Below are 13,849 nucleotides of genomic sequence, written 5' to 3'. Positions count from 1 at the left end.
AAAACTCAAGCTCTTCTAATATTAATGCCTCATTGTAAATAGGCACTTTTCCACTCAGATTTTTTTTTAAGTGAATCAGTTCAGACACTTCCAAACATGTTTCAAGATTAGGCTAATATTCTAAGTCAAGAAATATTATGAGCAATTAATATATCTATTATTGACTGTAATCACTTTTGCCTGTGGCAGAAGTTTCTTGATGTTATATTCCTCCAGCTCTTGTAAGAGACAAGAAACTAGATTTGAATTCCTTGTCATTTGCTAAGTCTACTTTTTTCTTTGGCAATCACACTTCCTTTCATGTGAGGAGCTTATGGTTTTTGGTTAAATATACACTGATTGTGCCATTTCTGTATTATATCCTTTCACCTTGCTTAGAAAAAGCTAACCTACTACATATCTTTTACTTATTTGCATTTAATTCAGTTTCCTTTGTTCTTTCCTTAAAGGGTGGTTAATACATTTCTGGAATATAAAGTAGACAAGGGACACCTGGGATCTTTTCTCAGCTCAAACTTCTCCATTCCTACTGAAACATTCCCTGATTACTGGTGCCTGTGGGTTAATAAACAACTTTTCCTCTTACACATAATCTATTTTTGAACTTTCATGTCAGTTTAACTAAGGCATCAGTTACCCAAAAGTGTTTTGGTAAGGGAAGAGGGAGGGTGAAGAAAATTTAGTTTTGACATAAAGAGTAGAGGCAGGGGATGCAGTGCCTCAGTGGGGGTGTGGTGCCAGTCCAGAGCACCTTCAGCACTGTGCCCATGCAGGAGAAGAGAGCTTTGAACGAGGAGAGACTAGACTTTTGGCTCAGAATTCACTGGGGCTTTACCCTAAATCACTTTTGTATATGAATCACTCACTGGTGCTTGTGCTGCGTTAGATCTCTCTTAAAATCTATCCATATTTAATGCAGTTTTGCTGCTGTATCAAATTATTTAGGATTACTTAAAGTCGAATCAGTGATTCTGCATCTATTTCCTGCCTTTACCTTGCAGCAGGTCAGGCTATGGCAGAACTTTGGTTGCTCTGCAGAACTAGCTCTGACTAAAAACTACCGCCATCTCATGTTTCAAACCTATGAATTAATTTTCTTTTTATCATGTTTCAAAACAAGCTGTCTCATGTACTCACATGCTCTGATATCAGCGGTGTGGTGTCTGTAGAGTATGTGTTAGTTGGTATTTTAGTTTTGATGAACAAAAATACAAAAGCGCTGTAAAGAAAATAAATTTTAGTGATCTTTACCACAGTTATCATTAATATTAAGCTGTCTGAATCTAGAGAAGTTTAAATCAAGTCCCAGCAATATGATGATTACTGCTATTACGATCACTTTCCAACCTGCCTTCAGTGGCCTGTCATTTTCTCCAAGACTGTCATTCTCTTTGATGTATCTTCTCCTTAATTGCAAAGGCTAAAAACTGAACTCATAAGCTTTCTCCTCCAATCATATCTTTCTGCTGATTTTCCTTGGCCCCATCTTTCATTTTCCCTGCTTAACACTGGAATCACTGGTAAAATAAGCAAATATGCAAACACATAGAGTGTGTGTGGTGTGATATATATATATATATATATACACACACACACATACATACACACATATACATATATACATATATACGCACATATATAAAACCTACATTGAAATGAAAATTCTCATCCATTTTTTAATATATATACACAATAGTTTATTTTTACATCATTTTGTGCATTTTTCCATCTCAGTTGCAATCCCCTTTCTCATCTATTTTATTGACAAAGTTTAATAATATCCTTGACTGGGCAAAGTAAAAAGGAATGAGAACGTCCTCTATGCTCTAATATAAAAAAATCTCCAGAGTATAGTTTAAGAGATAAAAATAGACTCATAACCTAATGAGTTTTCCACTTTAACATCTCTCTCATAATGTACTTTCTATTCATATTCAGTATCTTTGTAATACACAGCACTATTGACTTTTCAACCAAGAAAATATGTTAAGATGTGTTAAAATATTGAATAAACATAAGAAAACGAACAACTTAGGTATAGGATTGACGTTCCTATTTTAAATATATTTGCATGGTTTAAAATTAAAATATAAGAAGTTTTCAAAATATAAGAAGTTTTCATAATTGAGGCTGAAATTATGTATTTTTATTTAAGGATGTATTCTTATTTACTTATGCATATAAGACCTGGGGTGTAGGCCAGATGTGCAGTGGGGAGGTTGAGTGGATTCACCACAAACAGAGTGGGGAGCAGAACAGGCAGACTGATTGAAATCCCACTGCTGAGGGGAGCAGCAGGTGAGACAGGAGAGGTCTACTGCACCCTGTGGGTCACCTCCCTGGCTGGGAATGGAACTCATGCCTCAGTGGCTGGTGATAGCTTCAACACCTGCACCACCAGGGATGCCCTGAAATTATGTATTACTAGTTACTTAAGTACAGAAGAATGCAAGGAATGCATATTACATGTTATCTTTTATGTAAAAATTATAAATTTAACTTTTCTTTTTGATTCTTATTGCTTTCTGCATTTTGCTCCACTGACCTATCTCATTCTAATTCCCCATATGGATTTCCTTCAAAACCTACACTATACAGAGAATAAATAGAAACAATAATTTAAATAAAAAAAAGAGAAGTGACATCTTAAAACAAGGTACTGTACTCCACGTTTCTTTACACTATGAAGTTCCAAATTAATTAACAATTTCCCTTTAGCATAAAGTGATTTGTCTGAGTTAAAATAATGAAAAGAAGGGTTCCAGGATGTCATCAGCAGAAAAACATTGAAGGGCGCTGGGTCCCTTACTAAGAGAGCACATAGTGTTTCCCTGCCACTGACCAAGAGCCAAAGCAAATGGCATGGTTCGGAGGACTAATAAGTTTAACATATAGGGTTAAACAATGAATGCCAAAGGGGAAATAGGAACTGAACATAAAGTAGTTATTAATAAAATAATTATAGTGAAAATTGTACAATATATATAGCAGTAACCATGTGCTTAGCATATTACAAAACAGTTAACATATTTTGCTTCATTTAACTCTCTGTCTTATGAGTTTGGTACTATTATTATCTCTTCTGTAAATGAAGAAAACAAGACTGGAAACATACAGTGATTTGCCCAAGGTGACATAAGAAGACATGGTAGAACATGAAACCAAGTTGATATGCAACTTTTAGAGAACAGACTTTTTCTAAAGAAAGGAGAAATATAGAGAAAAACAATGTCTGCTGGATGGACTGGGTAAATTTGTTTTAAATTACTTTAGTCAAAACTAAGGCATGTTATATTACAATTCGGGGGTATAAAGAAATTGTTTTGGAGAGAGCTATTCAAAGCTATAATGCTGTGTAAATTGGACAAAGTACATAAAATTGCCTCTAACTAAAAATGTCAGGAATCTGCTATTTTAAAATAATCTATGTTATTTCTTCTCCAATTGGCTTGGAACCACTCTCAAAAGCAACATCTCAATGACAAAGAGATTGTTCCTGAATGCGGCTGGGTAAAAACCATCATAGAAAGAGAAAAGAGATAGTGTTCATTCCCTGAGGAATAAAAAAAGAACTAAAATTCTTCCCGGGAGTGCTACCCATTATGTGGGGCACTGACAGGGAATATAAATGAAATTTAGGGAGGAAAATTCCTGTTAGAGTTTTAGTGACAGAATACTGTCAGATAAAGACTCAAACTCCTGTCCATCCTTACTCATATAATGCAACAACTAGAAACAGATACATTTAAGCAAGCGGTGGGCACAGGTGGGAACACACATTTGAAGAATGTGAACCTATTCACTTAAAGCATATACAGAGTTGTGAACCAATGTTACCCAGCTTAAAAAACAAAAACAAAAACAAAAACAAAAAAAAAAAAAGGGGACAGGGAAGTGGGCAAAGATGGGTGAACAGTAGTTAGAAGAGAGAATCATGACTATTCCAGGGGCATCAGGAAGCACACTCCCTACCTAGGGAGCATTATTTTAGTTTGCAAAATAATGTGTCATTTGATTCTAATTTATAAACTGCTGTTAAGATTTTCTACCTATTATAAAGATGAAAGTGAGCATCGAACAACTAAACTGTTCTCTGAGAGTTTAAGCAAATGCTGGAGTTTCTAATTTCAGGGCAGTACTTTTTGCGCTCTAAAACCAAGGCTGTCCTTGCAAATGAAGAATATGAGGAAGAGTCATGTCAAGCAAATGAAATTGAGAGTTGAAGAGAAGACAAATGCATCAGAATCTTTGCAAAGTATTCTAAACGTTCAGAAGGGTAGCTAAATCACTGGAAACAACTGCGTTACCTTACGACTGACAGTGTAGCTCCGATGTAATTCAGCAGTGGTTTTGCCACTTCTTCTGCATCCATTCCAAACCAGCCAAACCTGGACGTGAAGAAAGTCACAGCAGTGGGATTGCTGAAGATATACTTGTTGTAGTGTTCAAGGACACAAACTCAGGGTCGGATTTCTATGTTCAAATCCCAAGTCCCTCACTCACTGTGACTCGGATAAGTTACTTATCTTGACTGTGCTCAATTTCTCATTTTGCTAATGGAATAGTAATTGTATCTGCTGCCTTAGAGGTTTCTTATGGTATTAAATGAGTTAGTATATGTTAGTATCCCTTTCTAATTAAGACCATGGAAGAAGGAAGAAAAACTTGAGTCAGGGCTAATGGAGTTTTGTATTGTAACTGGCTGTAATTTTGTATAATACTGAAATAGTTTTAAATGACTGCCTGGTTAAATTGTTTTTGCTTTGCCATGCCTTGCCAAATGTAGTGATCATTATCAGCAGTCATTGCACACCATCCAGGGAACAAGAGATTAAAAAGTCAAGAAGAGAGAGGAAACGGCACTTGTAAAGAACAGAATAGAGATGGGTAAAGGACAGGAAGGAATATGTTGGAGGTTAGTTTGCTTTATAACGCTTTGTATGTGAAGTGGAGTCTAACACGGTAAGAGTTCCATCCTCCCTTCTCCTGATTTTCCTAATCCCATCTTGAATGTTAATCTGAATGCTGGCCAGGGCCATTTCTGTGATGATGGGATGTCCTAGCGCTGTACAGGCAGAGGGGTTGCTGGTCATATATGAGACCGAGCACTTGAAAGTGCTGAATCCCAGCCGCTAGACCAGCAGGGAGCTAGACTGAGCAGAAGGTGCAACTGAGGACCTGGGTGTTTGCTTTTATCACCCTGGAATTATTTTACCTTTAAATAGAGATGGCCACATGTAACTTATGGGGACCCTCTTGGCCTGCCCACACGGGAGCTGGGGTTGGCAGACTTTCCTTAAAAGAGCTAGAGAGTAAATATTTTATGCTTTGGGGACCATTTGTTCTCCAGCAGCTTCTCCACTCTGCCACTGTAGTGTAAATGCAGCCATAGTCAATACTTAACATGGATGAGTTTGGCTGTGTGCCAGTAACTATTTATAAAAAAAAAAAAAAAAAGGACTGCAATCCTGGGTTACAGTTTGTTAACCTTGGCCCAGTATTTCGAAGAAAGGATATGCACTTTGGAACTGGGTTTGAATCTTGACTTTTTAGTCCTGTGCCCTACAGCAAGTTACTGAAACTCTTCATATATCTGCTTTCATCTAAGATAGTGCATACCCCATGTTTCTATAAAAATGTGTTGCAAATAATGCCTATAAAATGTTCAGCAAATTGTCATACAAAGAAAGTGAAAATAAGTATCAGTTCCCTTTCTTTTACCCTACTTCCATTTCTTAAAGCTAATTCTTTACTATATCTTCATCAAATACCTAGATCACTCCTTTAGAATTTAGAACAAATAGTAACCATAAAGTTTGTGTATGTCTTATCAGCTGTCATCTCTCTGAGGGTAAGAAGAAAATGTTACTCATCCCAGGTAGGCCAGCCACTAGCACTGGTTGACGTGCAGTATAAGTGTAGAGAATCTTAGGCAAAATAATTTGCTTCATGTTACCTTGAGCTTGCCCAGCCAGTTAAGGTATTAAATGATCCCCAGATTAAGATTCCAAGGCCCAAACCAATGGTTTTGATAATTGGGACAACAGCAATGTTGCCTGTAGATGTAACACATAGAAGAAATGTGTTATTTTCAATATAGAAAATGCCTTTATATATTTAAATTTTTAAACTATAACTGACATTTGTAGTTTGAGAATAATTTAGTAAAATGCAATTCATTATTTTTAAAATAACTACATCTTTGGTGTTAAACTCATGATTTTATTGCTAAAGAACTAGACAGGAGAAAATCCTACAAGGAAAACTGTTGAATTATTTCCTTGCCTAACTGTACCAATGCTTTGCAATGTTAACATATGTCTATAGGTCTCTCTCTGTTCTATAGCTTTTTCTTTCTTTCTTTTTTTTTTTTTTTTGTGTGTAAGTTGTCAATAATAAAATTAGTAGTAACCATTCTCTTAGATTTGAACCTAGGGTCAACCAGTAGTAGAATTCTTTGGCTCAAAGTAGTCCAGATTTTGCTCTCCCATGCTCACTGACTTCTGGATTCTATACCCACTGTTTTGTACTCAGTCTCTTAAATTTTTTCGTCTCTTTGCTTCCAAGATGCGCTTAGCTCCCGATTCCCTTCTGTTTCTCTGTTTAGTGTTTTTCTCTGGCTGATCTGTCTTGTCATAACTTCTGGAGTTAGGTTCCCCCTTCATATTTTCCCTTGATCACATTCCTCCTCTTGATATATTCTGCTCTAGGTGCTTGGTTTCATTTCATGGTTTTAGCTATGTTGTTTTGCTCCAAACTGCTAATAGAGGTCCTCTACTCTAGAAATGGAAGGGCCTTCAAATTCGGAAGATCCCAAGCTGAAAGTATCATTTTCTCTTTCAAACACATCACTCTCCTTCCTTTTCTTATGTAGCATCACTACTCTCTATCACTTAGAATAAGACCCCTTCATCATCATTGCTTCCTCCCTTACATCTCCTGCCCATCTCTAATCAGTTCATATGGCCTCTACCAACCACCTCTGCAACATTTCTCAATTTAGACCCTTCCCTTGCTGAATTCCAGAGTAACCGACTGGGTGAATGTAAGGTTCTGTGTGCTTTCTGTGTTTTCTTCTACCCATTAGACAGACACAGTAAACAATCACTGAAGTATAATTGAGGCATAATAATTAAATTCTAGTGGCAATTTAAAAGTTAATTGCTCTGTCTTCCAACTCATGAACTTCTCCAGATCAATTAATTTTGCAAGGATTCAAATTAAGTGGATACCTAAAAAGTTTTAGCAATTTAAAATTTATTTGCTTTAAGTCAGATTATCTCTAAAGATCCTTGGTACTTGGAATTTTCTTTGTTAAAGAAGAAGAGAGATCTGCTGGGCTATATTTATGTTGATAGAAAGAAAGCATTCTTTGGACAATGAAGTTATAAATTCTAGTTCTTTATTTTAGGTATTAATGGAGCAAAGTTTTTGGGGTAATGTGTCTGTGTTTGCTTATCCTTAAAGTAAGCAAATGGTATTAGGAAGGCTAGTATTTAATAAATATTTTCTGATAAACATGCTAGAGAAAGACAAGACTACCTCAATAAATACATGAGTTAAGCTCAACTAGACAGAGAAAATGGAAACAGTTTTTACTACAGTATTTTTCTAATAGAGACTTAGAAATCATTGAGCAGAAAGAGATAAGCTGTGCACCAAAATATCTATGAAGTATCTGAATTAAAAAAGTAAAATTGTTAATTTCTAGTGTTTATAACTAAGCATTATTCAGAATTCCTTTCTGTGCTATTTCCTTCTATTGTGAATGAGTTACTTTCAACATAGCATTAGATGTTTAAATACTAAATTGTATCATGCATTACCTGTGGCCCAGATGCAGCCCCCAACCATTGCAAAAGGCCAAAACTTTGGGCAATGTAGTATCAGGTTGACCACCAGGGCCACCAACCATATGGCAGCACAAAGTACCCACTGGAGAAAAATTCCTGGAAATAAAAAAATTGTCGTCAGTAGTTCAAATTGATTTTAGTCAATTGATGATCAGGGCTATCAAAGCGATATTATTATAGGAAAGGCCAGAAGTTATTGACTGCAGGTACTTTTCATATTAACTATAATTCTCACAGTACTCTATATCATAATTAACCCTAGTTCAAAGAGAGAGAATATAAATTTAAGATTAAAAAAACTAAAATTTGTGGAACTAGAGTTATGTCCAGGTTGTTTGGCTTGAACACCTTCTCTATATACTAATTTCTTGATTAACAATCTTTTAAAATTTCCCCCAACTATTAAATAAATAAGAATACTTTACCAAAGAGTAGTGACAAAGCCAAATCTGTATTTTAGTCAGGTGCCATTGCTGATTGCTGTCTCTTCAGACTATCAACAGCTATTTAAATCTTTGTGGGTCATTTATGCCACGTTTGGGAGACACATAAATTTATGGCCATTTACAGACCTCATACAGTCACAGTTGAGGTTATGAGGTAGACATTGCAAGCCTAAGATGCAACCTTCAAGGTCTGTTCTACCTCCTTTCTAGGCTCTGGGTTTCCATTTAGCAGTTATTTGGAGATTACCTAGTGATATGAGGTCTATCTGCATGTTATTGATGCTTCATTAAGGGATTAAAAGAAAAGAATTCTTTGGTATTACTTAACTTTTGTAGTCTTAACTTTGGGTGATTTTTCCCTATTTCTATTCTATCTCATGATGGAGGAAAGAAAAAGAAAATGGTAGGTAACTTCTAAGATACCAACTTTTAGGATCCCGACTTAGAGACACAACAGGGAAAGAGAAACTGAAAGTGGATCTGATAAGAGTTTTCCAGGATCACACAGTTGTTTTGAAATTCCTAACAGCCAGTTTCCCCAATAATAATAATGAACAACTATATCCCAGAGGCATTTTACAGGGTGGAGTGAGGAATGGGATTAAAAAACAGGGTGGAGGGGTAGTGCATTAGACTATGGTGATGGCCCATGGGTGAAAAAAGATGGAAAAAGGCACAAAATGATGTAAAAACAAACTATTATAAAAAAAAAAACTGTTTCCCTACAACTTAGTGGATTTGTTCTTTTTGTTGTTACCATTGTTGTCTTACTTTAAAGGAAAAGAGAAGGAAGTTTCTGAAGATTCATAGTTGTATTTTCTAAGTCACATGAAGACATAGGAATTGGGGAAATAGTACAGCAATAGGTATTCACCAAAACCTCTCTAATTCCTTTTCCTGACTTTAAGGCAGATAGGTAAAAACAACTGTTGCTTTACCTTCCCTAAAATTCACATTACAGTTATTTCTACAAGATGTGACATACGCATTCCTAAAAATCACTGCATTATACAAAATCCTGCAACAAAAACCAGAGACCTAACAGGGAAAATGGGGCTAAGGACACAACATTCAAAAACTTCATCAACAATATCTAAAACTGATAGGAAACCAATAAAAATGGCAGTGTAGTTTCATACTGGTTAAAAAGTTAAGAAATTCACAAATGTGACTGTAAACATGGTACTTTAATTTGAAAAAAAAAAAAACTTGAAGTTTTCTTATTGTGGAGGGTATTGGAATCATGAATTTTTGTGGTGGAAGGAGAGTTCAAACTCCAGACACAGATGGGAATGGCACTGGATCTGAGAGCACTGGTAATGATTTGGCGGGGGCTGATGTGTGAACACACTTCGTGTGTTAATATACATCTTCATTTATCTGGGTGTCATTTTCTGTGTTCAATGTTGTGTTTTGTCAGAGTCAAAATTGCCCTAAGGGATTCTCTAATTCTTCATTTGTTTTTTATTCTATAGATCATCCTGTAATTAAATGTGTTGTTAGAAGTACTAAATCCTTCTTCTGTAAACATAACATATGGTTGAAAACTTTTCCTGACAATCTCTATCCTAGCATTACCCTAAAACAAAATCTTCAGGTTTTCTTATACTGCCCAGCTCTCAGATTAACTGACATGACTGTTATCAAATCATTTAAGTTCTATTCATATGTCAGGTTCAACAAAATTTAGGTTTATAGTCATCATTTTAAAAAGATTAAAAAGGAAAACTTCATATTTGAAAAATAACTTAAGGTGTAACAGTGAATGAAAGATAATTACCATCACCAGTATCATATTTTTTAAGTGGTACAAAGTTTGAGCCAAATAAGACGACAGCTACCGCAGACGAGATGAATCCAGTGGTTAGGTCTGTTGTATTATTGCTCATGGTTGTACTGTCTGAGAGTTAGCAGGTTACTTGATGTACTGTTCAAGAGCTTCTGAAATGAAACAGAAATGAAGTAAGAAGTGATGAATCTGTGATCAAATTGTGATTACTGTGTGGTATTTATTGACTCTGAAGGGTTTGCTAAGATTGCTTCTTCTGAGAAGCAGGACATTATGAAATTGCATGATCCACTCATTCACCTTTAAATTCATTTTACCAACAAATCTTTTTTGGTCACTGGTCTATAATTAAAAAAAAACAAACAACTTAAGAGTTTGAAAAGCTATCATCTTCTAAGATCTGGTTACTATTTTTATTATATTATTTAAAAATTCTCCTGTGTACATGGAGTGATAAAATGAAAAGATTTCTGGACTAGAGTGCTATTTCAGTTGGTTGTTGTGACAAAGGACAGAGCTTGTAGGAGACTTTCAGAGCTACTAGTACCTTGGAAACAAAAGTGCTTATTTAAGATGTGAGCTCAGGGGCACATTTAAGTTGTATCACTGCTCATACTCGGAACCCCAAAAGGCAAAAGTGTTTTCTTCAGTAGGGTTGTTCCCTCATTGTGTATGAGTTTAAACACTTCAAGAACCCTCTATCTTTATGACTTAATAAAACACTGGCAAGGGTCCTCCCTGGTGGTGAAATGGGTTAAAGCACAGCACTGTGAAGCTGGCTGCAGCCGCTTCAACCTGAGTTCTATATCTGGACTGGGAGGTGACCCACATGGCGCGGCAGACCTCTCCTGACCCGCGCTGCTCCCCTCAGCAGTGACTTCATCCTTCTGTCTGTTTTACTCCCCACTCTGTCTCTGGAGAATCCTCTCACCGTCTCTGCACCTCTGGCCTGTACCCCAGTTATGTATGCATAAATAAAAAATATTTTTTTAATTTTTTCAAAAGAAAAAACTGAAAATAAAATGCTGGCAAATGAAGCAACCTCCTACAGCTCTCCTAAAGTTCAGGGTCAGCACTGGTGTGTTGCATGCGGCTGTGTCCAGTCAGCAAAACAATGTGAACAGTCAGCCAGTATGTAGCCTGTCAGCCATTACCCACATATGATTAAGTTTGCATTGAAATCAAATGAAAAAAACAATTCAGCGCTACAGCCATAAGAACTGCATGTCAAGTGCTCAATAGCTGCCTAAACCCAGCAGCTACCTTTGGGACAAGGAAAACTATAAAACATTCCATTATTGCAGAAGGTTCTACCAGGTCATTCTGCTTAATAAAAAGTTTTGGTTCCTCTGTGAAGGCCTGAAACCACAATAGCCAAGAACCAGACATATTTCATTCAATAACATTTGAATGCAATTCACCTTTCCAGTTGTCCAAGCCAGATGAAAAAACTAACATACAAAGGTCAGTTTATCACAGGAAGGAACCGGAGTCTTCTCCCAATACTGTTTCGAATTCTTACTTTGCACATTAACCCTTTGGTTCACTTTATTATCTAAGCTATCTGAAATAGAATTTAGGATAATCCACTCTTTTTATTTTGTCCAAATTTAATATTATAGTGACAGCTTCTTGTGATGTGCATTTAAAAATCACCTTTCCTTGTTATTTTATAAACACTTTATAGGTGTTTCCTTTTTTCATGTATTGTTCCTTATGGGTTCTTGCAAAGTCAATTAAATATACAACTACCTACACTATATGTTCTGGCAGTAACATGGATAATTTAAGTGAAAACGAAATAATTTCAAAATTGTTCAGTAACTTTAGTGAGAAAAATATTTGAAATTGTGCATGCTTTCTTAAAAAAATAATTAGCAAGGTACTGCTACTGCATCATCTCCCCTGGGGATGTACTCAAGGGAGAGACACCTAGACATTTTTAAACATTGACACAACGCTACTTTAGGAATATGACCACCACTTTTTTTTTTTAAGATTTTTTTTTTTATATATATTTGTACATACAGAACTGGGGTACAGGCCAGAAGCTCAGGGGCTTCACCAGAGACAGAGTGGGGAGCAGAACAGGCAGATTAACGAAGTACACTGCTGAGGGGAGCAGCGGGCGGGTCAGGAGAGGTCTGCCGCACCATGTATCACCTCCTGGGCAGGCGGGAATCGAACTCATGCGGAAGTGGCTTTAGCTTCTCAGTGCAGTGCTTTAACCCGCTGCGCCCCCAGGGAGGGCCTATGAACAATACTTTTAACCGTTAGTTGGAAAATGATTTAGTCCTGCCATGGTTAATATGGGTTATTGCTTGTATGGGTTACATAGCAGGTGGCGTGCTGCTAAGTTATCAGGACAGGAGGTGTTAGGGAGAAGATCATGGGACTAGAGACACATATAACTGGGTGTTAACCAAGTTATGAAACCAAGATTTTTTGCATTTTAATGAAAATAAGAAAATGAAACAAAGCCTTTATAAGCTCATTGGTAAGGTCTCACCTTGAAAGTGGCAACTATTTTAGTGAAGATGGCTCTGTTAAGAATATTAACAGCCTAAACCTCTCAGATTTCATCCCATCGAAAGAACAATTTGAATTGCTAATCAAAAGACATGGACTGAATTTCGACTGCTGAATGAACATGGTTTTATTTAAAGCAATTACCTGCAGATAAATGAAATTTATAGCATGCAATTCTGGTACATACCAGAATGCATGTGATATAATTTCAGTTTGATTTGACAATTTTTTATCTTTAGGAAAAAGTCTACCTTTTTCTCGATTAATAAAATTTTTGTGGAAAAGAAAAATAATCATCTTTCTTAGCCAGCACTGTAGTCCCAATTTTTTTCTAGAATAAATCCATTAAGTCTACTTTTATAATAAAATTGCTTCCACTTTTATTTTATTCAATTGTATTTCATTTTTGTTCTACTGTAGTATTTTTCTTTCTTTAATTATAAGTAGTTTTCCTCAAACTTTCTCCCCAGTTATTTAAATCATACAGACATTTTTGGTTTGTGCTTGGTGCATTCTGATCAATGCTGCTCCTTTTATTTCAACTAAATAGTTTTAGTTTCATGTTAATTTCCTCAAATCTAGCAAACTCTGGCCATCTCGGTTAAAATTAGCAGAGCTTGGCGTATTTATTCAGTCTAGAATTTGTTAAGTTATGAGCAGATTCTGAAAACTCAGCAGACATTCCTCTGCAGAGCTGCTTGGGTTTCTTTGAGTTGCTGTACTCACTGCGTCAGTCTGGTCCGTCCGGACTGGCGGCTTCCTCCTCTCAGCTGAGACTCGCCTGCCTCGGTCCCTCTGCTGCTAGGGTAACTTTGCCAGCCTTTGCTTTCTGCCTGGACAATGATTTAAGTACTGGGTCTGAAGGGCAGGAAGGCTCAAGCACCTTCGACCCGGGGGCCCATTTCCTTGCTGGGGCTGCTTGTTCAGCCTTTACTACCCACAGAGACAGTTACCTAAGCTCACAGGAGGTAAAGGGAGACCCAGAGGCCTACTCAGAAACAGCCGGCTGGGAAACTCCTTCCTCTAGCTGCTCAGCAGGCTTGCACGGTCACGTGACTCCCGTGGCTCCAATGAGGAGTTCTCAAGCCAACTGTCAATCAAATGAAAAGACTGTGTTAAGAGATGACTGTTCCTGAATGTGTCACCCTCTATAAATACCACAGGGCTAGGCGTTATTTATTTATTTATGGATGAAACAAAACAGGTATTTTTCACATCGCTATGAAAGCATA

The 13,849-nt window shown here is 36.7% G+C and overlaps 1 protein-coding gene across 2 annotated transcripts in view; it reads right to left on the bottom strand.

Moving 5' to 3' along the window:
- TMEM144 (transmembrane protein 144) overlaps window positions 1–13,603 on the bottom strand; it is a 28,984-nt gene extending 15,381 nt beyond the window's left edge. Inside the window, exons 1-6 of one of the 2 annotated variants that reach the window (XM_012727015.1) lie at window positions 13,571–13,603; window positions 10,080–10,240; window positions 7,827–7,949; window positions 5,957–6,056; window positions 4,308–4,388; window positions 1,138–1,219 (exon numbers count right to left, since the gene is read on the bottom strand). In XM_012727015.1, coding sequence (XP_012582469.1) covers window positions 1,138–1,219; window positions 4,308–4,388; window positions 5,957–6,056; window positions 7,827–7,949; window positions 10,080–10,188 — 495 coding nt within the window. In that variant the 5' untranslated portion in view covers window positions 10,189–10,240; window positions 13,571–13,603. Of the gene's footprint in view, window positions 1–1,137; window positions 1,220–4,307; window positions 4,389–5,956; window positions 6,057–7,826; window positions 7,950–10,079; window positions 10,241–13,343 lie in introns of both variants that reach the window. The other variant, XM_004685358.2, reaches the window with a different exon arrangement.
- Between the last annotated feature and the right edge of the window lie 246 nt (window positions 13,604–13,849).

Source organism: Condylura cristata, unplaced genomic scaffold (assembly GCF_000260355.1).
Source record: "Condylura cristata isolate star-nosed mole 26May11 unplaced genomic scaffold, ConCri1.0 scaffold00018, whole genome shotgun sequence".
NCBI classification, from domain to species: domain Eukaryota; kingdom Metazoa; phylum Chordata; class Mammalia; order Eulipotyphla; family Talpidae; genus Condylura; species Condylura cristata.
Note: the sequence above shows the minus strand (reverse complement) of the source record. Positions and strands in the feature narration are given on the sequence as shown.